Genomic DNA, 25184 nt, shown 5'->3' with positions numbered 1-25184 from the left:
TCAAGCTTTTTTTTCTTTTTTCGTCTCATCTAAAAAAGGAAACTTGGAGCCCTCTTTTAATTAAGGTAATATCCTCCCCATCTTAAAAGAGTCTTCTTTACTCGCTTTAGAAATGATATTCGCAGCCAATTTTTAAGGAATATTAGCAACCACTATTAAAAAGAAAGTAGCTCACGTTAGAATGAGAAAAAATTGGCAACTTTCTCTCAAGCCCTCATTTCTAATCCCATTGCTCTCTCTTTTATGGTGATCCCATGGCTCTAATTTGATGAATTTTAATAAGTCTTCCCAAAGAAAAAAGGAATGATATCCACCGACCTTTCTCTTCCCTTGGATAATAACAACGGCAATTTGTCTGACTAAAATAGAGGGATCTCATTTAGGAAGTTGCCGATGTGTGGAGACTTGCTCTCTCTCTCTCTCTCTCTCTCTCTCTCTCTCTCTCAACAAGGTCAACAGCTCATGTTTTGGGAGGAGGAGAGGATTCTAAAAAAAAAAAAAAAAAAGAATAGAGGGAGAGAAAATTAAGAAAAAAAAGGGCTTGGTGTTCATGGAGATTTTTTGGAGTATAGCTCTCCATCACAGCCATTTGTCATCTCTCAATAGTCCTTTCTCTCTCGTTCCTTTAAATCCGTAGCAACCTTCAAACCCATAGCAGCCTTCCTTTCTTCTTATATAAACCAAACAGAGCAGCCCTCTCTCTTGTTCAGGAATCATTGTTGGAGAAGGCCCTATCTTGCTGAGTCATTATGGAGAAACCCCCTTCAAGATTCACACCTAATCGACTTGTTGGTATTTGATTGCTCATCTCTACAACCTCGCATGATCGAAATCCTTCTTGGCTTATCTTGCTTGGATGAAATTCATCCAACCTACTATCCCTATAGAAAAAATTCGACTCTTATTCTCTTTCTCCTCTAAATGATATTTGCACTCCTTTTGTCCCAACATCCATAAAAGAAATCCAACCGACACTCTTTGAGAGGGGAATGATCTCACGTTATTTACTGGTAAATTTGAGAGATCCTTCAACAGTACTCTCTCTCTCTCTCTCTCTCTCTCTCTCTCTCTCTCTCTCGTGATAGCAGCCCTCTCATCACTCTCATCACCCGGTTCTTGGATTCGAAGAGATTTTCAAAGCATCATCAAAGGGGTTTTCTAGAGCGTATAAAAGGGTGCGACAAAGCGTATACCTCGGATTTACGCACCCTAGAGACAAGGAGCGCGATCAACGGTAAGTTCCTCCATTTTTATAATATCAAAAGTAGAATAGCATGCTTAGGGCCGTTTCTTCTTTATTTTCTTCATGATTTTCGTAAAAGCTACCATGCATGATCTAATATGATTTTGGTGGGTCAGTTTATTTGATTATCAATTTTGGTAAAAAAATGAATCGTTATATGAGAAAATTAGGTGTTTAACCGATTGGGATATCTAGCGGCTTTTGAATCGTTTTACAAAGTGAGTGTTTTAAGACAAAGGTTTTTTCGCGAAGCTATGTTTTCTGGCTCATAATGAGGTTAAAAGAACACCAAAGATTTAAAAATTCAGGTAGATTTTATTTGTTTTGATGGCTCAAAAATTCGTTCAAAAAATATCCGAAAATAGGATTTCGATGGTTCTGAAAATCGTTCATATAACAAAACAATTCAAAACTGATTTTAAATTGGTCCTCAGTAGATTTTTGATGTTTAAATATCAAACAAAAATTTTCAAAAGATTTGGAATCTATTTATTATTTTTACTGGAATTGTTTTGATAAAATCACTGATTTTCATGTATATGAAGGACATATCATTAAACGAACTCCTTAAAAGTTGAAATTTGAAAGATGAACTGACGAGTCAAAATCATATTGTGAATTTCTCGAAAATTTTGGGCATATTTTAATATTTTGTATTGATTTTTAATTGCTCTGACCAGAACATGGATATATCTGTTAAAAATACACAATTATCGAAATAATGTCTAAATGTTTTCTCATAATTTACTATTTGTCCGAGAATGGTCTATTAAAAGTTTAGTTGGATTTGAAATTAATTTGCTATATTTGTTAGTGTAATGTCATCAATCTGACCCGAAAGTGGAAAATCAATTAAAAATCGAATTGTAATTTTTAAAATCATAAAAAATTAAATCAAAATATATTTTTCAAGAACACATCATATCCTAAAGTTTCTGGAACAGATAACTTAATTAGCTATAGGCTTCTTTGTAAAATCATTAATTTGATCTAATTGTGATAAATTCATTTAAAAATCCAAATTAATTCAAAGCACCTTGAAAATTTTCAGAGAACTCTAACTTTTCATCATGTATTCAATCACTAAGCCATATAAAATATAAATCTTAGGAGTAATAGATTTTCTTTGTAAAATAACATGCCAGGATAATTTAGAAGCCGAGATCGTAACCATAATCGTATACTAATTGCGATCTATCCAGCATAATTGGAGTGTATAAATTACAGTATGTTATTGGTTCCGAGGTCCACTGTCCTCGGAAATCCTGAGAAATATGCCAGGCAATAAGATACTATAACTTACGTGCTAAAATTATACAAGGGTTGAGAGCATGATTCCCTTTCATGGTTGCGATTCGAGGCCGAAACTTGCGAACCATAGAGCCTTTGGTATTCCTTAGATGTTTGGGAATCGACAATTCTTGAAATAAAAAATCATCAAGTTCAACAAATTGAACTAGCTCACTCCATGTCTTTGGAACCGTTGGATTACGGCTTCCCATTGTAGGAATCTTTAGGGCCCCCTTAGGAACACTTACGTCATGTCGTGTCCTAGGTTTTAGGGAGTCCTAGAGTTAGGAGTCCCGCCTCATCAGGGCCGTTTGCTACGGATAGCAACCGTGCCATAGATCTAGTTACACTAGTTACCCTCTTTTCTCATAGGACAAGCCTAGTTACCTAGGATGTAGGTTCACATGCATTAGTCTAAGGGGTGTCTTGCACTTAGATAGGACCACCTTGTATTATCTTTTTCATGTCTACGGGAATATATATACTAGGGGCATTTTGTGTTATTAGTCATATTTGTATTATTAGTCATAGTAATATGAGTAATAACACAAAATGTATGATAATATCATTAAAGAAACCATGCAAGGGGCATTTTTCATTATTAGCCTTCGCTAATAATGCAAAACGCTCAAAATAAAAAATTGTTCAAAGAACTAAACTAGAGGTTTTTTTTGTATAAATATTCACCTAGAATAGGCGTCTATTTATACAAAAATGCACTTTGTTTCAATACAACAACACAAACAAGTGCAGATAAAAGCTAAAACTGATCCATATATATATATATATATATATATATATATATATATATATATATATATATATATATATATATGAGGAAAATGATTGTGAGCTTGAAGCTCATATAGCTTATATGAGCTTGAGGGCCAAATACATGTGGGCCCACATTGTTATGATGATCCAAAGCATTCATTTGACAGGCCCTTACATAGATAGGGTGTGTACAAAAAATCAGCTCCATTGGATCATCCTAACCCATCTAAAAGTGGATGGCAAAATGGACAGACACTGTTTGCCACAAATCTGCCCATTTTTGCCCTCCACTTTTCGAGGGGTTAGGATGATCCAATGGAGCTGACTTTTGGTACACACCCTATCTATGATGGGGCCTTGCAGATGAATGGTTTGGATCACCACAAAAAATGTGGGACCCATGTGTTTGGGCCCTCAAGCTCAAATAAGCTATATGAACTTCAAGCTCACAATCATTTTCCTCTCTATATATATATATATATATATATATATCAAATAATGTGTGCCTGATCAATCAAAAATACATATAATCCCCAACTGGGGAACCAAAAAGAAAACAAATAAATCATTGCTCGACCGGAGCATCTGTCGAACTCTGCTGCGAAAAATCTGGGATAAGCATTGGGGCGGACGACGGGTCTGCTCTGGGCTGAGAGACTGAAGACTCCCCTGGCTCTCGAGACCCCTCAGCTGGAATCTCCTAGATGGCTCTCTAGCTATCTCGCCGCCATCCCGACATCAAGAAGTCCCCGAACCAAGTTTGGGTCCACTATAGCGGTAGCAGCAACTCTCTCCGTAGACTCGGTCTCTAGCTCTGAAGGACGGGGGTGAACATGCCTCCAAGGCCTGTCCCAGTCCTCGCCCTCTTCGCCGGAGTGGCGCTCTCTCTCATACACCTCTTGCCTCGCCCACGAGCAGGCGGAAAAGTGTCATCGGCCTCCTCATCATCAACCTCTGCGACATAGTCCTCGTAAGACGCATAGTCCTTGTCAGACGTGCCGTCTCTGTCGTCAGTGCTGCCTCTTCCCTCTGGATCTGGCATCCTCGGCCAGTACACCTCCTCCTGCATCCAAAAGTGTGTCAAAATATCAAAGATATATCAAACACATATGCCGAATTCAATTCAAATCAAAGACAGAAATGAATTTCCATACATGTCTAGCTGATGGACCCCCTTGTGCCCCCTACCCCTGCCTCAAGGCCTCGATCTCCTGCTGAAGTGCTAGGGGTATCCGGCCATCCTCTCACCAAGTCTACTCTAGCGCGGAGATCCTCGACCCTCGCTCCCTGAGAGCCTCTGCCTGTTGGGCAACTAGGAGCTTTAGGCTCCACACCAGTAGTAGCATGTTGTTCGCCTGGTGGCAAGGAAGCTGCAGCACCAAAAGAATTCAAATCAAAATATGTAAGCAATTTCAAAGTACTGAAATTAACAAATGCAAAAAAGAAAATCACCCACCCCAAGAGGCCCTCAGGAAGTGGGTACCCAAGTGCCAGGAAGAGGGTACCCAAGTGCCACTGACAGCCTGGACAGAACAATCTCCCTCACTCCTCTCCTGTCGGAGATTGGAACGCCCCAGCCTGGCACCGAGTAGTGCTCTGGAATGGATGATGGGCCAGCCTCTGTCGAAGCCAGAGGAGGACCCCGTCTGCTGGCCTGGTGCGGGCAAACTCTCCTCTCAAAACCTCCTGGTGATCATCCAGAGGTCTCCATCTGACCTGTCACGACACAGGACATGTGTCAAAGACATGAAGATAATTCAAAGCAAAAGAGTACAGTACTAAAAATGAAAGCAATTTAAAGTACTCACAGCGTCTGGCTGAATCCAGTCAATGGCTCACGAACCTGGTTCGCTGAGTAGCTGGGGCGTGACCCCGAAGGTCCTATTCCCTAGTGTATCTATCGCAGAAAATAAACTCTGTCTGGCTCCCTGGGCTCAGGGGCAAGAAGGCCAAAGCACTCAAAGGCCCATGCCTATGCAAGAGTCATTAAACACAAGAAAATTGCTTTAAACAGTTCATATCATAATCAATGAACTAAAAGCAAACAAATTCAGAATTCAAAAAAGAAGGGTAAAAGACGTATCGATGTACCAAAGTCCACACATGGACTTCATCGCTCCTCGCGACAGCAAGTCCATCTCTCTTATTAGGAAGGCGAAAGATGCTCCTCCCTAATCGTAGTCTGCCAGTCTGTTAATGCAGCGAACTATGCTCAAAAAGTCCCTGCGGATTGTGTTGCCTGTCCCGCTGAACAGGCTCTATCCCATAAGGGACATCACAAAACTCATCGCCAGCTGGCGATAGTACCTCTCATCTGGCTCATCGGGCCAGTGATCCAATCTGATCATCCTCAGATTCGGCCTGGAGGCGTGAGGAGCCTCTCCTGGCCAATCTCTACTATCATTCTCTCCCACAGAGTCTCTCTGAAATCTGCCTCTGTAACTAGAGTAAAGGCAATGGGAGTCCCTCCCATCCGAAGTCCCATCAGTACGAAGAAAACTAGCGGAGTCATCCCAACTTCCCCGACCGGGAAGTGGAAAGTGTGGGTCGTATCCCACCAGCGATCTAACAGGGACATCACAAAGCCTGGCACTATCCCCTCTGAATCGAGATCCATGACTCTGTGGAGCCCTGAATCCTGGACGTACATCCGAGCTCTGGGATGGAGAGTCGTACACCTCGCCTGAATATCTCTCAATGACCCTCTGGTGGTCATAACATGAAGACCCTGTACAAAAATCAGAGAAAATAATAAAAAAACACTTCCCTAAGGCTCCATTCACTTGTTTTCCCGGCAAAGGAAAAGAAATCCTGAGAAAAGAATGCTTGAGAAACTGACGTAGGAAAAGGAAAAGAAATCCTGAGAAACTGTGCAGGAAAAGGTTTCCTGCGCCTGTTCACTTGCGCAGGAAACCCCGAGAAACCAAATCTCACACGACTTATTCCGTGGGAAAGCAAATCTCATCAAAATAGTGGGATTTGGTTTCTCACACTTGCGGGAAAAGACTCTTTTCCACATCATTTGTGGCATTTTCCATGTCATTTTTTACATTTTCCACCTCATCCTGTTAGTTTCTCGGGAAAACAAGTGAACACCACTATTTTAGCTTTCTCGAGAAAAAAAAGAAGTGTTTTTCGGGGATTCAATTTCCCGAGAACGCAAGTGAACAGCGCCTAACGGGAGAAAAATTCAAAGCTGAAAGTAATCCTAAAATCTAGGAACCAAAAACAAAGTCCAAAAGACATACCTCTCCATCGCAGAAATGCCGGGAAACATGTATCACGATAAGCGTGAGAAGCGTCCCCTGATACCAAGGAGCACGATCCCGCTCCTCTTCCCCTAAGGACTCCCTCCATGCATCCCTCCTCCCTCGTAGGTGGGGTCACACTATAGTGATTGAGAGTAGAAGAAAACTCGAAAAACGCAAATAGGAGCGAAAAAGAACTTGAAATCTCAGATAAAAAACGGACAAAAAATAACGAGAATGAATTAAATGAATGTAGTACGAATATATATATATATATATATATATATATATATATATATCCGCCTCGAAAATTCGCCTGTCAGCCCCATTTTTCGTCACTTTCTCACCATTTTGGCCCGTTTCACCATTGATTCTTCTGTGGATTCCCAAATTCTTCCAATGATGAATCAAACAACTCTTTGGGAACTCCTCAAAGCTTCCAAGAGCATCTTTTCGATGTCCGTTCCTATCCGAACTCCCGATTGCCAAAGATTCGTACATCTTTCCCCACTGAGTCTGTATAAAGCATTCTCAAGACAATTAATGCATTTCAAAGAAGCTTTTCCAATAGGATCCTTGGACACAATCTAATACCTCCTAGATAATCCCCGGTAGAGCCCAATCACTCCAAAGGAGTCTCCTATAATGGCAAAGTTAGTCCAAGGCACGAGGTTGCCTTAACTTTTCCCCAGCTGAGTGTATCAACATTCACTCACCAGAGTCTACTCCAAGGCAATTCACTGCCACCCCAAGCCTCTCCAGCAGAGCCCAATGTACTCTCCGTCAGTACAAGGTCACTCAGAGACTCCCGAGAGAGTCCTCATCGTCGTGACATGCACCCAAAAGATTAGTAAACTCTGGTTTACCCCTCGCAAAATTAAGTACCAGAGTCTGTCTCCCCAGTAGAGTCAAGGCATTCAAATGTCTTACAGACATTCCCTGAATGAGGACCCTTGCCTGTACAATCCCGTTATCAATAGATTTGTTAAAACTCAGTCGAACTCGACCAATTTTGACGATGTGGGCGGATGCTCACCATCCCCTTCAGAGTTAATTCTTCACGAAGTAGGTAAAACATTGACTCCCTGGCATAGTCGGATCCCCTCTAGCAGAACCAACTCCAACTAGCTCTCGGCTTATTTAAGGCAATCAAAGGACCTTACCAGCTGCGTTAGCTCTCGCGGTCTTCCCCACCAGAATCGAGACAACATGCTGTCTCCTAAAGGTTGTCAGACAACCGAATGTCTCTCAAAGAGAGAATCATGGGACTCGCCCCCACTTCCCGAAGCCTTCGTTGAGAACCTTGTCATCAAGACCAAGTCGCCATCAAAGATACTTCGAATCAGAAAAATCAGATCCAGTGTCAAGGACCCACCTTCCATCAACCAAACAGGACCTTTCATCACAGATCCCATCGTCACAAATATTCATGTCCTCAGAGAGTCGTTCTTGTTCAGTTTTCAACAGAGAACATGTGTTCCCAGATTCACTAAGCACAAGAATAATCAATCCCCGGTGTAAGCCCCTTAAGGCATCCAACCAGTGTGAGTCCCCAGAGGCACCCAGCCAGTGTGAGTCCCCTGAGGCATCCAACCAATGTGAGTCCCCTGAGGCATCCAACCAGTGTGAGTCCCCTGAGGCATCCTTAACAACCAAAGTCTCTTTGAGAGCATATGCCTAGAGCTTTCAAACTATGGAAGCTCACTTAAGCAGTCCGAATCAGAGCAAATCCGTCACCACGCGGTAGCTCTCCAGAGTAAATTCGTTTCTACGTGGTAACCCTCAGAATTAGAGCAAATCTGTCACCACGCGGTAGCTCTCTAGGGTAAGTTTGTTTCTACGCGATAACCTCCGAATCAGAGCAAATCCGTCATCACACGGTAGCTCTCCAGGGTAAGTCTGTTTCTATGCTATAACCCTCCGAATCAGGGGAAGTCCGTTTCTACGCGGTAACCCTCCGAATCAAATCAAACCCGAGTACTCGTCGAAATCAATAACCCTTGTAAGTGTTTGTATCCGTATAAACTCTAGTCTTTTGGCCAACCTTTGAGACAAATCAACTTCGAGATGTCAAAGAAACATCTTTTCAAAATCGATACTGTTAAAATACAGTATCACATCATACCAAATCATTCTACCAAATGAAAGAGAAAATGACAGTCGTGCATCTGCTCTACTTGAATCAAGTCTTGTGTACGATTCCTCGTACCAATCGCTAGATGCTACTTCGGCATCTCCTTTATCAGTGTCAGCACTGGATGTCAGAACGACATCCCTCAAGGTCCCTCCCCAAGTCAGGCTCTAAACCTGACTTACATGACCCTCCCGACTGTTAGAAACGATGTTCACCCAAGACTCATTCTAACAGTCGTATTTTTAAAACCCAAAAAAGTCAACGAAAGGTTTCCAGTCAAGGACCTGACAACAAGATTCCTCGATGAAGGCTTTACACCTAAGGATCCAACATTAATCTTGCAAGCCTATAATTAGTCCCTAATGACAAAATTTTGTTGTCTCCTTACTTTGGCATTCAGGCGCCTTGCACCCTCTACCAAAGAAGGGCATCTGTAGACACCCAATTTTGTCAAGGTGGAACTTTTGATAGGTTGACGCGAGGAGTCCCAGAGCACCTATAGTCTTTCTCTTAATCTCTCTCTAGGTTATGAAACTAGGACAATTTTTCAAAAAGAACTTTACCCCGGAGGTGAAACAAAAGCCCGTCTTTACACGGTATTCTGTCTTTCACGGCACGGCCAAAAAGTCCATTTTCTTACAGCCATTCAACTGAGAAGTTAGCTTTGAGTTAAAAACATTCGTTTTTACCCAAAAACGCTTCGTGTTCCGAAAACCGTCGATAATAGGTTCATTGGAAACTCCTTGGAACCAAGGTTAAAATTTTCGGTTTTGGTAAATTTCGGTCGAAATCTGGTACAAAAACAGAAATCAATATTTTATTCAATATTAAATTTCGGCCGAAATTACCGAAATTTAGGTAATTTCGTTTGAAATTCAGGTGAAATATTAAATTAATTTTTTAAAAACAGATTTTTTAGCTCAAATTTCGGAAAAACTGAAATTTCGGCCTAAATTTATAAAGTATCGTTTCGGTTTTTATTGATTTCGGTGTCGGTCTCCACCGAAATCCAAAATTTCGGTTCGGAGTCCAAACGGAGGAGTTACGGTCCGCCGAAACTTCCCAAAAACTCGTCAAAAGAGATGAAAAATCACATTTTTCAAAGTCAATGTCAGTGTCAGGTCCCAATTCGCACTCTGCGAATTTGGATTTCTTTCAAATTCGCAGAGTACGAAAATTTCGCACTCTACGAATTTGGGACCCAACCTCCTATAAATAGGGGGTAAGAGTAAAAATCAGATTTTATAGTTTTAACTTCTCTCTGGTTTAGTTTTTGTAAGCCCAAGGGAACATCCCTCTCTTGTTTTGATGATCAACAAACCCAAATTGATGGTAGTTTGCTAATGGTTGCTTAAGTGTTGTGATTAAGACAGGGTCCACTCATGTCAACACTTGAAGCAAGAAAAACAAGGGCTAGTCTTGGAGAAAGTCAAGTCTCGGTGGTCTCCCTTCAAGCCGTATGGTGTATTGAAGAATCAAAGGATCCACGAGTGCAAGAACATGTTTGAAGACTATCTCAAGACAAGGAGAAGATCGTGCAAGCGCCAAACAAGATTGAAGATCAAGAAGACCCAAGGTTATAGTTCGTAGAATGCATGGGAGTCCTCTTGGCATTTTGTGTTTGCATGTTTTAATGTTTTCAAATCATCTTTAGAACCATTTTTCTAAGTACATAAATGTATTTGAAAACACATGTTTAAAGCCCATAGACCATGGCCCAAAAGCCCCTGAATTTCAAAGTTAAAAACATATTTTTACTCAGGGTCGGTCGACCGGGACAAGCCGGGCGACCGCGAGATATTTACTGGAATTCCAAGACATCTCAAAATTTATCGGGCTGGCCGACCGCCAACTCCTCTGTCGACCGCGAAAAGTTTTTAGGCAAAATGAATTTTAGAAACAGTAAGCCCATGGCGGGCGACCGCGAAGGTCTGGTCGACCGCGTAACCTTTTTAAGCCAAAATATTTCTAAAACAGTAAGCTATCGGCGGGCAACCACAACTACCTCGGTCGACCGCAGCGATAAAGATTTTGAAATTTACGAAGGGCGCCCGATAAGGGCGGGCAACCGCCGTGGCTCGGTCGACCGCGGCGGACTCACAAAAGAGACGTTGGGGTGTGCAGTGGTTAGGTGCAACCACCCAATTTTATTACAATTTTGCCCTTGTTCTCTCCCAAATGAACCAGGGCTATTTAAACCCCATCAAAGACCTTCTCTAAATAACTTTTGAATATTTGAAAATCAAACTTAGAGCTTTTCTCTTGAAAATCAAAATGATTCTTCTTCAAATCTCTTGAGCATTTAAACTTGCATTCATTTCTTGTCTAGAGGTTCTCCCTAAGCTTTTAGTGTTAATCATTGGGAGTCTTGTGAGCTTTGAGAGTTGTATACGCCTATAAGAGGCTTGAGTGTTCATCATTTTCCTTTCTTTTTCCCTTCCTGTGTATGTGAGATTGCAAAGAGGAGTTTCTTGCTTCAAGACCGGAGTGCAACGAAGAAGAACATCTTTGGAGGTGGATTTGTAATACAAGGGTGTGTCCCCTTGTGCAGGTGGTGAATGTGTATACGCTTTGTGAGACGGCGTCAAGGAGTCTCACCATAGTGGAGAAAATCCAAAGGAAAGGCAAAATACTTGGGTAGTGGAGTAGGTCAAATTGTAACCGAACCACTATAAATCATCATGTGGTCTCCTTACTCTTTCTCCTCTCTCTTGTGGTGTTGGTAATCTCTTTCCCTTTTATTTTTAATATAACTCGAACAAGAGTTAAAACTAATTAGGCCAAACTCACTTGCCCTAGCTTTTCAAATAGAAATTTTAAAAACACCAATTCACCCCCCTCTTGGTTGTTGTGTTTCGGGATTTCACTTGGTATCAGAGCTAAAGGCTCTTAATAGAGATTTTATATCCTAAAATCTACAAGAGAAAGATCCATGCCAACCGATCCTCCTCCATCCTCATCTAATCCCCTTCCTCTTCTGGTAGCTCCCTCGGGGTATATTGAGGGTCATGCCTCAAATAGACCTTCGTATTTTAATAGACTAAACTACGAGTATTAGAAAATGAGAATGGCTTTTATTTAAAATTCGTAGATTTTAAAATTTGGGAGTTAATCCAAGATGGGTACATTGAACCCACAACGGATAGGAAGGAATGGAGTCCTGTCGACAAGAGAAAGGCTACATTGGATGCCAAGGGAGTAACACTACTATTTTGTGCTCTTTCTCCTGAAGAATTCAATAGAGTCTCGACTTGTAAGACAGTGAGAGAAATTTGGACCTCACTTGAGACAACCCATGAAGGGACAACTCAAGTGAAGAAATCTAAAGTAAATATACTTATTAGTGATTTTGAAGCCTTTGAAATGCATGAAGGAGAATCTATCTCCAACATGATCACAAGATTTACTAATATTATAAATGAGCTGAATGCTTTAGGAAAAATCTATACAAATTATGAACTGGTCCAAAAGCTCCTAAGATGCTTTCCTGACTCATGGGATCCAATGATCACGATAGTAGAGCAATCAAAAGACTTGGATACCCTCGAACTAAACGACCTCATGGGTAACCTCATCACTCATGAGATGAAGATGAATAAGAGGAAAAGCAAAAGAAAAGGAAAGAAGAATCTAGGAAGAAGGATGTGGCTTTCAAGGCAAGGGTCGAAAGCAAAGAAGATGACAGCGAGAGAGAGCTAAGTATGGAAAACCTAACTTCGGAAATGGCTCTCCTCTCCAAACGGATCTCTAGGTTTGGAAAGTTCAATCGGAAAAATAGAAGCTCAAGAAGAAGCACCTCCCCAAAGAGAGATAAAGACAGAAGAAGAAGAGATAATGATGATGATACTATTCGATGTTTCGAATGTGGTAAAGAGGGACACATTCGTACTCACTGTCCATCATTAAAGAAGAAGACAGATAGAAGAAAAGAAAGATATGACAAGAAGAAGAAGAGCTTCAGTGCTAATTGGGATGGGCTAGCGACACATCAGACAGCAAATCAAGTGGAGATGAGAAATCCAACTTCGTGTACTACATGAAAAGTGATTCCTCAAAACTCAATGTAAGTGAAATCTTAGATGCTTTTATTCAATGTAGTGATAGTGATAATAGTATTGGTAGTGAAAGTGAAAATGAAAATGAACAACCTACCATGAATGAATTAATAGACACTTGTCAAAAAGTCAACAAAGCACTACTTCTTGAAGTTTCCAAAAATTGAAAATTGAAAAAGTCTCTTGAAATGATAACCAAGGAATTTGAAAACTTGAAGAATGAGCTTGATAAAAAATCTTCATTAAATGATCAACTCTTTATGGAGAACACCTTACTAAAAGGAAAGCATGAAAATAAAAAATATAAATTTGATCACTTAAAAGAAGAAAATGAAAAATTGTATATTGATATTGAAAAACTATACAATGAGAACAAGAAACTTAAAAGTGAAAATGATATATTTGTTCTTAGACATGCATGTGGAAGAGACAAACTCGATGAAGCTTTAGCAAGCAAGGTTTCTATTGGGAAATAAGGTCTTGGCTACCAAGAGTCCCAAAAGAAGGTTGCTTACAAAAACAAGTTTGTCAAGTCTAAAACCCCTTACAAGAATTTTAACATCTATTCACCAACATGATATTTTTGTGGAAAACTTGGACATTATAACTATGCATGTAGAAAGAGAAAATCATCTAAACTTGGTTGGGTAAGAAAAGATGTCTTTTGATACTAACATTGGAGGACCCAACATAGCTTGGGTACCTAAGGGCAAGACCTAAATCTTCGTTGTAGGGGTGTTTGAGCTCAAGAGCCACAACGGATAGATGGAACCTGGACAGTGGATGCTCAAGGCACATAACTGGAGACCCCACCAAATTCTCAAGCATTGTCATGGGAAATCAAGGACATGTTACCTTTGGAGACAATGGCAAAGGAAAAATCATTGGGGAAGGTACTATTAAATTCAAAGATCTTAGTGTAAAAAATATTTTTCTTGTTGAAGGCTTACATCAAAACTTGTTAAGTATTAGCCAACTATGTGATGTTAATTGTGAAATTTTGTTTAAAAATAACTAGTGCATAGTTAAGAAAGAAAATGAGAGTAAAATTAAATTTGTTGCGGTTAGAGACGGAAGCCTATATTCATTGGTCCTAGAAAAGCTAAATGACCAAGACGTGAAATGTCTTTCCTCTGCGGAAGACAATTCATGGATTTGGCACAAAAGGCTAGGACATGCGAATATGGATCTAATGTCGAGGCTTGCCTCAAAAGAAATTGTGAAAGGTTTACCCAAGTTGAAATATGAGAATGATATTGTATGTAGAGGTTGTCCACTTGGTAAACAACACAAGGATTCATTTAAGCCCAAGCATATCATATCTACTTCTAGACCATTACAATTATTGCATATGGATTTGTTTGGTCCCATGAAAACATGTAGTCTTAATGATAGAAGATACGTGTTTGTGATTGTAGATGATTTCTCTCGATTTACTTGGGATTATTTTCTTGCATCCAAAGATGAAACGTTTGAAAAATTTTGTACTTATGCAATAGATTACAAGTTGAAAAAGGCTGTAAGATTTTAAAAATTAGGAATGATCATGGAACCAAATTTGAAAACATTCACTTTAGTTCATATTGCAAAGAACATATAATTGATCACAATTTTTCAACACCTAGAACCCCATAACAGAATGGTGTAGTGGAAAGAAAAAATAGGGTTCTTCAGGAAATGACTAGATCTATGCTTCATGACAAAAATGTGCCCAGAATTTTTTGGGCAGAAGTCGTTAACACGGCTTACTATGTCATCAATAGAGTCATGATTAGACCTCACACTCACAAGACACCTTATGAGCTTTGGAATGATAGAAAGCCTAATACTAAATATTTTAAGGTGTTTGGATGTAAGTGTTATACTTGAATATAAAAGATAACCTTCATAAATTTGATGCCAAATCCGATAAAGGTATTTTTCTTGGATACTCTACTAGAAGTAAATCATATAGAGTATTCAATAGAAGAACACTATGTGTTGAAGAAGTTATTCATGTGAAATTTGATGAACTTAATGAAGAAATGAAAAGATCACATGATGATGAAGACTATGAGGTTATTCCCCGAAACACAAACCTAAATGAAATTGAAAATGAAGTGTCTGTTGATAATATTAGCGAAACTCTAGAGACACTAGAGCTATAAAGTCCTCCTAAAGAGGTTGATGATCAAGGAAAAGAAAAACGGATTATATCTGGTCACCCAAGTATCCAAATCATCAGTGATACCTCTCAAGGAGTAAAAACAAGGTTTCAGTATATAAATGTTTGTGAGTTTGCTGCATTCTTGTCACATATAGAGCCTAAGAGTATAGATGAGGCGGAGAAAGATGATTTTTGGATTATTGCCATGCAAGAGGAACTAAATCAATTGAAAAGAAATAAAGTTTGGAAATTAGTTCCCAGACCTAGAGACCATCCTGTGATCGGTACTAGATGGGTCTATAGAAATAAGTTGGATGAAAAAGGGGAGATTCAAAGAATCAAAGCTCGATTGGTAGCCCAAGGTTACAATAAAAAAGAATGAATCGACTATGATGAAACCTTTGCACCCGTAGCCCGGTTAGAGGCCATTAGGATGCTTCTTGCATTTGCTTGCCATAAAGGATTTAAGATATATCAAATTGATGTCAAGAGTGCATTCCTAAATGGATACATAATGGAGGAAGTTTATGTTGAGCAACCTCCCGGATTTGAAGATTTCAAATTTCCTAACCATGTCTATAAATTGGACAAAGCCTTGTATGGTTTAAAGCAAACTCCTAGAGCTTAGTATGACAGGCTTAGTTCATTTCTATTAGACAAAGGTTTTGATATGCGTTGGTGGATAAAATAATTTTCATCAAACGTCAAAAAAGTGACATACTCATTGTACAAGTATATGTTGATGATACCATCTTTGGATCAACAAATGAGGGTATGTGTAAAGAGGTTGCTCAATGTATGCAAGATGAATTTGAAATGAGCATGATGGGAGAACTCAAATATTTCCTAGGTCTACAAATTCATCAATTAATAAATGGCATATTCATCAATCAAGAAAAATATACAAGAGAATTGCTTAAAAAGTTTGGGATGGATAGCTCTCCAACAAAGCCTACTCTCACGAGTACATCCACCAAACTAAGCAAAGATGATCTTGGCCCATCTATTGATCAAAAAATATAGGAGTATGATAGGGAGTCTACTATATTTGACTGCTAGCCGACCGGACATTATGTTTAGTGTTTGTCTATGTGCTAGATTTCAGTCAGACCCTAAGGAATCCCATTTGCAAGGTGTCAAGAGAATATTCAAATATCTCAAGGGGACTCCTAGCCCAGGTTTATGGTATGAAAAGTCCAATGATTTAAACCTAGTAGGGTATTCGGATGCTGACTTTGCCGGATGTCGAGTGGATCGAAAAAGTACAAGCGCCACTTGTCAGTTCCTAGGTAGATCTCTTGTTTCTTGGTTTAGTAAGAAGCAAAATTCAGTCGCCTTATCCGCTACAGAGGCCGAATACATTGCTGCAGGAGCTTATTATGCACAAGTCCTTTGGATGAAGAACGCCTTGGAAGACTATTGTCTCACCTTTAAGTGTGTTCCAATTCATTGTGATAACACTAGTGCTATCAATCTAACCAAGAACCCTATTCAACACTCTAGGACAAAGCATATAGAGATAAGACATCATTTTCTTAGAGATCATTCACAGAAAAGTGATATATCAATTTAGTACATTCACAGTGATGCTCAACTTACTGACATATTCACCAAACCCCTAAGTGAAGAGAGATTTTGTGATCTTAGGAGTGGTTTGAATATGCGGTCACTTCAACAGGTAAAAGAATTTTGAACTGGCATGCATATACATATACTATATATATATATATATATATATATATATATATATTTGAATGATTGTGTGTTATGGGAAGCATGGTCATGATGTCAACTTAAACCTAAAATCTACTCAATTTGTACTCTTAGTCCTCTTATCCGTAAGATGGATAGTGTACACACACATTCTAATTAAGACATCTAATCATTAGGCTTCATGCCTCATCAAGATCATGATCATGTCTACTTGCTCTCTAAATACTATATATATCTAGGCATGTATTCTACAAAAAAGGGGGAGAAACCGATTTTTATAAATATATATATATATATATATATATATATATATATCACCACAAAGGGGGCTTTTCACTTGCTTTTATCATTCCTAATTCTTTTTTATGTGACGAAAGGGGGAGAAGAATGGTAAATTGCTTATGTATACATGTGTGTTCTCACACTTTTGTGATCCATGCATATGCTTTCCCTAGCCACCATGTTAGCTTTACCTATGCTTATCTTGTGCTCAATGTCTTTTATTCCAAATAGATTCATATATCTTTTAATCTTTATATTTATGATAAGCATATATTGAGGGGGAGGCAAAATTTGTATAAATATTTTATCAAGGGGGAGCGTCCAACTCCATAATCAATTTAGGCTTGTCATCATCAAAAAGGGGGAGAATGTAAGCCCAAGGGTACATATCTCTCTTGTTTTGATGATCAACAAACCCAAATTGATAGTAGTTTGCTAATGGTTGCTCAAGTGTTGTGATTAAGACAGGGTCCATTCATGTCAATACTTGAAGCAACAAAAACAAGGGCTAGTCTTGGAGAAAGTCAAGTCTCGGTGGTCTCCCTTCAAGCCGTATGGTGTATTGAAGAATCAAGGGATCCACAAGTGCAAGAACATGTTTGAAGACTATCTCAAGACAAGGAGAAGATCGTGCAAGCGCCAAACAAGATTGAAGATCAAGAAGACCCAAGGTTATAGTTCGTAGAATGCATGGGAGTCCTCTTGGCATTTTGTGTTTGCATGTTTTAATGTTTTCAAATCATCTTTAGAACCATTTTTCTAAGTACATAAATGTATTTGAAAACACATGTTTAAAGCCCAAAGACCATGGCCCAAAAGCCCCTGAATTTCAAAGTTAAAAACATATTTTCACTCAGGGCCGGTCGACCGAGACATGCCGGGCGACCGCGAGATATTTACTGGAATTCCAAGACATCTCGAAATTTATCGGGCCGACCGACCGCCAACTCCTCTGTCGACCGCGAAAAGTTTTTAGGCAAAATGAATTTTAGAAACAGTAAGCCCATGGCAGGCGACCGCGAAGGTCTGGTCGACCGCGTAACCTTTTTAAGCCAAAATATTTCTAAAACAGTAAGCTATCGGCGGGCAACCGCAACTACCTCGGTCGACAGCAGCGATAAAGATTTTGAAATTTACGAAGGGCGCCCGATAAGGGAGGGCAACCGCCGTGGCTCGGTCGACCACGGCGGACTCACAAAAGAGACGTTGGGGTGTGCAGTGGTTTGGTGCAACCACCCAGTTTTATTACAATTTTGCCCTTGCTCTCTCCCAAATGAACCAGGGCTATTTAAACCCCATCAAAGACCTTCTCTAAATAACTTTTGAATATTTGAAAATCAAACTTAGAGCTTTTCTCTTGAAAATCAAAATGATTCTTCTTCAAATCTCTTGAGCATTTAAACTTGCATTCATTTCTTGTCTAGAGGTTCTCCCTAAGCTTTTAGTGTTAATCATTGGGAGTCTTGTGAGCTTTGAGAGTTGTATACGCCTATAAGAGGCTTGAGTGTTCATCATTTTCCTTTCTTTTTCCCTTCCTGTGTATGTGAGATTGCAAAGAGGAGTTTCTTGCTTCAAGACCGGAGTGCAACGAAGAAGAACATCTTTGGAGGTGGATTTGTAATACAAGGGTGTGTCCCCTTGTGGAGGTGGTGAATGTGTATACGCTTTGTGAGACGGCGTCAAGGAGTCTCACCATAGTGGAGAAAATCCAAAGGAAAGGCAAAGTACTTGGGTAGTGGAGTAGGTCAAATTGTAACCGAACCACTATAAATCATCGTGTGGTCTCCTTACTCTTTCTCCTCTCTCTTGTGGTGTTGGTAATCTCTTTCCCTTTTATTTTTAATTTCACTTGAACAAAGGTTAGAACTAATTAGGCCAAACTCACTTGCCCTAACTTTTCAAATAGAAAACTTTGAAAACACCAATTCACCCACCTCTTAGTTGTTGTCCTTCGGGATTTCAGTTTTAAACTTCTGGATTTTCTTCTTTTCCAGTTTTGCAGTTCAAAAACCCTTCTGCATATCAGAAAACCCTAGTTTCTTTGCTTTAGAAGAGAGAAAGTAGAGAAATTCTTAGCTAGCTCACACTGGGCGTCGGCATTCTGCCGAATTTCCGAAGAATCGGAGCCACATCCTTCAAATAGTGTCGTTATTCTGTCGAATTCCGCAGAACTACGAGCTATTTTTCTATAATAGCGACGTTGTTCTGCCGAAATCTCGGCAATCCCGATGTCCCTTCGTCCATATAGCGCCGTTACTCTGCTAAATTTCGGGGAACGCGAGGTCCTATTTACTAAATAGCGCCGTTGTTCTGCTGAAATCTCGGAAAACCCGAAGTCCCTTCATCCATACAAAGCCGTTACTCTGCTGAATTTTGGAGAACGCAAGGCCCTATTACCTAAATAACACCTTTGTTCTGCCGAAATCTCGGCAAAATCGGAGTCCTCTCGTCTAATCAGCGTCGTTACACCGCCAATTTCTCGACAAGTTCTCTCTCTCCTTTGGTAAATTTACATTTATTTCCCTATTTTCTGCATTTATATTACAAAATTCGGTGCAGGGTAGTTACGGGGTTTAGGGCTCCTTTTGCCCTAAATCCTGTAACGTAAACCCCTATCCTCTTTGTAAATAGGGCTACGTTCCCTCTCTTTATCACACCACTCTGTCTCCGGTCCCACCATAGAGAAACGAGACAGAGACAAGAGCTCTGGCGCTCCACGGTGTTGGACAAACGGAGGGAATAATAAACCCAGAGTTTCTTTTCCTTTCTGTACTGTCTTTTCCGTTTGATTTAGTTAACCTGATTGTGGTCAGCTGCGAGATCTTTCGGGACTCATATATCGATCAGGAAAACTAACGCTTATTTTCTCTCTTTTTGTAAATTCATTTTATTTACATTCTGGAACTAAGCATAATCCAAATAAAGGATAAAATGATAAGTTATCCTGATTACATTCTTCAAAAATATCAAATCAAGTAAGGGACTGGATTCATCCGAGCAAGAGGGGTGCCTAACACCTTCCCCGATTGTAACCATAACCCTTTCCTAGATATCTGTAAGGACCATGCCTTAACAAACAAAGCAAAATTAAAGGTTCTAGGCCCAGAGCAAAAGAACCCCTTTGGTTACTATTCCTCCAATGAAACTCAAGTACTTATCCCATTTTCATTAGAAGAACAGGCACGGGTCCTAGACCCTAACCTAGGTGGCGACTCTGAGTTTCTCTTTCTTGTGAAGTCCAGACCATGATCCCGAGTTCACAAGAAACACAGATCAACAAACACTCCTTGAGTACCCGATGTGGCGATCCCCCGCCACCCGGGCACACACGGGAAAAAATCGGCTCCCACAATAAGGTGTTCCTAACAAATCATCTCCATACCATAATCCTAACCATTCAATCTATAGAAGCCCATATTCTAGCCATCCATTCTAAACCTCCACACATCATAACCCTAACCATAACCTATAATCTTAACCATAACCATAACCTAATCATAACCTATTAAATGAATGGGTTGGATGAGTCAAACAACTATGGGAGTGGTGGTTTCTGAGCTCTAGCTCAGGCTGAGCTCGAGCCCAGAAACCTTTTCCCATATCATTTATATCCATTGGACCATTCACCCCTATTGACAACCTTGATAGATGTTTCATATCCAATGAAAAATGGCCTACTATGTAAAATTGAGAACATAATTTTATTAATGTAAAAAACAATTAATTTGAAATTGACAACTAGTTTCTTGTGTTAATCAAGTGGCTACCTGTTAGACGCAATTTCAGAATTTTCCTGCGTTGTCTCATTGAAATCTTCAACATTTATGATATTAAACAACGAGGAAAGTTTTTCTAGTCGGCCGACTAGAGAAGCTTCTCTAGTCCGCCGACCAAAAAACACAGTGTGCCCATATTATTTGGATAATCCAAAACATTCATTTGATAGGCCCTGGCATAGATCGGGTGTGCCCAAAAAATCAGCTACATAGGATCATCCTAAACCTTTGATTTGTGGAGGTTAAAAATGGACAGATTTGTGGAGTTTATACGTGTCCATTTTAACCTCCATAAATCGAAGGGTTAGGGTGATCCTATGGAGATGATTTTTTAGGCACATCCTATCTATGTCAGGGCCCATCAAATGAATGCTTTGGATCATCAAAACAACGTGGGGTCACTGTGTTTTTAACCTCCACTGTCCATTTTTAACCTCCACAGATTGAAGGGCTAGGGTGATCCTATGGAGCTGATTTTTTGGGCACACCCTATCTATGATAGGGCCCATCAAATGAATGCTTTGGATCATCCAAACAACATAGGCCCACTGTGTTTTTGGTCGGCGGACTAGAGAAGCTTCTCTAGTTAGCCGACTAGAAAAACTTTCCTCATTAAACAACACGTTGCGCAAATTATTTAATGTGCCAGGTAACAATGGGCGATAAGATTCGCACTTATCTTAAACATATTGTGGCGTAGGATACGGTGGGTGAGGCTCACACTCGGCTTTTAGCAACCGCCCCCAAGTTCAAATGAACTACCTAAATGCCCATGCCATGCTAAAATTCCCAAGAAGATTTAAAAATAATCATTTTGTTGACAATTTTCCTTAATTTGCTCTTTACTATAATGCAAGTCGTATAGCTAAGGAATATTAAATTTCACTCTCATCTAAAGTGGATGATGGGAGGAAGGGAAAAGATTTGAAAGTGCTAGTTCTGATAGATAGCCCATCTATGGTGGGACATGCGGAGCCATGAACGAATTTTCATCGGGCCATCCACCTCTAAAGTCTGTGCACCAAATTGTTCATTCCTCCCTTTTCACATGTCCATATTTTGATAATGGGATGTGGTCCGTTGAAACAAGAGTGCAAATATAGATGAACTAAGGTATATAATTTATTTAGTCCTAGTTAGCTAAAAAAGAGAGTTGATATTTCTAACCAGCCTATTTTGAAAAATTCAATATTTAAAGAATTCCAACCATTTACAAAGGCTCTGTTCACGTCTTTTCCCCATAAAGGAAAGGAAAGGATTTCGTTTTCCTTTCCTTTGTAGGTGACATGGCAAAAGGAAAAGGAATCCAGGGAAACTGTCAAGGAAAATGTTTCGTTTTCCTTGGAAAGCCTCTTTCCGATATATTTAATCGGAAACCAAATCTCGAGTAACAGGGAAAAAGTCAATTTTCACGTCATTTTCAGCTTTTAAATAAGAAATTCCACATCTGATAATATTTTTCCTTGGAAAAGAAATGAACACAGAAATTCTATCTTGTCAAGGTTTTGTTAGGGAAAAAAGGTTGTTTTCTAGGGAAAACAGCACCAGGGAAAAGAAGTGAACAGAGCCAAAGAAAAATGGTAGGCACGTAATTTTGGTAAGATTGAAGAGCACTTTGGGAATGATTTATCTATATAATAACAAGAGCAGCAAGTCCATATCATGGAATAGGGGTAATGCTTTCAAATGCTCTCTGACTCTTTACAAAATGTCTTCCTCGCTCTTTCTCTCTGGCAAAGGCCAAAAAATGTATCAGGAAGGACGAAATGATGCGACTGTTAGTAGCAAAAATGATGTCATTTGTCGGTGGACTTTCTTTGCTTCACAACAAAGAGAGCTTCGTGGAGAGTGGGAATCCGGTCAAGATCATTTTTGTCATATTGTATGGTTTCAGGGTGCTCGAATCTCGAAGTACCTGGAAACCTCCCAGGCAAGGTAACCAAATGCTACTTCAAGATTTATTTTTATTTTTTTTGTTTGGAAAAGAAAAACTTTTCCTAAATTTCATCCTTTCCCATTAGGGAAAAGAGAATCTAAGAGTTTGCATAGGGAGCTTAGCAATGCAAACTCCCAAAAATACGGTACGGCCAGCCCATAGGATGATCCAAACCGTCAAGTAGGTGGCTCCCCCAAATCATTTCCATAGGATGATCCTAACTCTCTGATCAATAGAGATCTGTAGAGGGACTGCACATTATGGAAACTTCTATAGATCAAAGAGTGGGATCATCCTATGGAAATGATTTTTGGGGCACAATCTAATCACATTGTGGCCCATCAAATGGACGGTTTGGATCATCCTACGGTGTGGACGGTACCTTACATTGCGGAAAATACGGATTTACAGGGCACACATCATATAAAAGCTAAAAACCGATCAGTCATAAAATTACGGAGTTCCTGTGCAACGGACGGGTCTACAACTAGTTCAATGTAATTTCGAGTCCAATAATCGGAATGGAGGCTCACCATCGGATGACATAATCTCAAACAAACTGGGCATTCATGTAATTGAGTCGAATAATCAATTTTGGACTCAAAATCAATTCTCGAAAGGGTTGCAACTTGCAAGGATAGATAAAAGCATTTGGGCTTCTATGAATTGACCACTCACTTTTCGTGTCATTCTGCACTCCGGCCCTCTCTGGATTGCAAGAAAAATATTTCTGATGTAAAACTTCTTCTTGGGAAATATTTTTCTTCCAATTATTTAGAGGGGAATGATATGTTTATGGTTAATTTAGAGGGATATTATTAAAAATTCAAGGTCTCTCTAAGTAAAAGTTGATTAGGGTTGGTTCAGTTTTGCTTTTTTTAAGTAAAAAAAGTAGGAAAATTTAGAAATATTTTCCATTCCAAGCTTTTTCCATCAAATTCTTGCAATCCAAACATGGATTATTCCTCTAATGACCCCCCAAACTACACTTAGTAATTGGGAGGTTTTATGGTGGATGCAGATACACCATGAATTTCTACACTTCGCCATTTGGACACAAGGATTTTGTAAGGGAAATGATATTTCCCCCCCTCAGATGGATAAAAATCCCATCCCCCTCCCCCCGCCCCATGTTATTCGTTAAGTTTTAAAGGCAAAGAAAAAAGTAAAAGGGGGTGAATTTATCCTCAAGTTGTGACCCATTCTCACATAAACCTTTTTTTTTGTGTGGGAGAGGGTATCATTTCCCATTTATAAGCCAGAACCTGGATTCTATCTTATAAAATCGAGGTTTTAGCGTGTAAAATCTAGGATTTTGCGTTCGGGATTATAAAATCCATGTATCCAAAGCCCTTAAAAAAACATGTGTCCAAAGTCCAAACAGCCCATTGGGAGGTTTTATGCTGGATATGATGCACATAATTTATTTCAGGTAGGATCCACTTGAAATATGATTCAAACCATTAACCAGCTGGGCCTTGCTATGGAGGGTCCATGCATCAAAATCCACTTCCTTTAAATAATTCTAACCCTTCAATTTGTATCAGTTTAATGGACGGGGATAAAATAAAGAAACAAAGGTTTATATTCACTTATATTCACATCCACAAATTGGACGGTTGGAATCGTCCAATGGGAGAGGATCCTGACGAACGGTTTTGATCTTAAAACAAACAGGACCCACTTGTTTTTCTTCTCACTCATATGATAAAACCTGAGATTTTCTATTATTCTTGGATGATTTACTATGGAAAGAGATAAGGGTAGAATATTCTAATCTATCCTAATTACTAATCCAGTCTACTTGCCTAATCTAGCTAAGTTACCCCTTTCTAGCCAACTTGCCTAATCTATCTCCAAGATGATCCAATGTTGAGATCATAATCCAATCCAACCGTTGAATCACACATATTCTAAGTTTTAAGTTCTAACATCATAAAAGCGAGGAGTGCCGTTATCAAACAAGAGGACTGCGGAAATCTATCTTTCTCTACCAACGCGGTATTAAAAGGTCACCTCATTTTTCGTATTCTCAAGTAAAGGAGCGATGGCGGGAAGAAGGCGATTTTCTGCTTCGACATTTTCAATAGGTAACCAAACCCTAAAACCTTCAAACACAAACCCTAATCTCTAAAAAAAAAACCCTAAACCTTAAAAATCAGTAGATTCAAAACCCAATCTCCTCTCTAACGAACTCTGATCTTCACCGTATCCTTTTTCTGTTTCCACAGGAAATTGCAAGGTCGAGATCGAAGGGAACGATTTCATTTATGAATCGAACAAAAAAAATCTCCTCATTTCAGTTTCGGAAGCAGCAAAAATCAAAATATATGGTAAATCTCTTTCATTTATTATTTCCTTTATTCAATTGTATCCACCTCTTTTGGGATTCTGTAGGTTATGTTTACTTAAACCCTGTTTGGATTGCCAGAAAAAACATATCTGATGGAAAAGGTTAATTGGGAAAATATTTTCTTTTGATGATTTAGAGGGAAATGATGTGATTATGGTTAATTTGGAGTTGAAGGAAATTTCTGGGCACTGAATGGATCAAGAGTATTTTCCTTTACAAAAAAAAATGGGATCT

General features: G+C 39.5%; 1 protein-coding gene across 2 annotated transcripts in view; it reads left to right on the top strand.

Moving 5' to 3' along the window:
- Positions 1-24555: 24555 nt before the first annotated feature.
- LOC143852944 (N-acetyltransferase) overlaps positions 24556-25184 on the top strand; it is a 45010-nt gene continuing 44381 nt past the window's right edge. For both annotated transcript variants that reach the window (XM_077362615.1, XM_077362614.1), the window contains exons 1-2: positions 24556-24687; positions 24829-24930. In XM_077362615.1, the coding sequence (XP_077218730.1) occupies positions 24645-24687; positions 24829-24930 (145 nt within the window). In that variant the 5' untranslated portion in view covers positions 24556-24644. The remainder of the gene's footprint in view (positions 24688-24828; positions 24931-25184) is intronic.

Source organism: Tasmannia lanceolata, unplaced genomic scaffold (genome assembly GCF_043159265.1).
Source record: "Tasmannia lanceolata isolate RefF3 unplaced genomic scaffold, GAP_Taslan_0.1 ptg000019l, whole genome shotgun sequence".
Lineage (NCBI taxonomy): Eukaryota > Viridiplantae > Streptophyta > Magnoliopsida > Canellales > Winteraceae > Tasmannia > Tasmannia lanceolata.
Note: the sequence above shows the minus strand (reverse complement) of the source record. Positions and strands in the feature narration are given on the sequence as shown.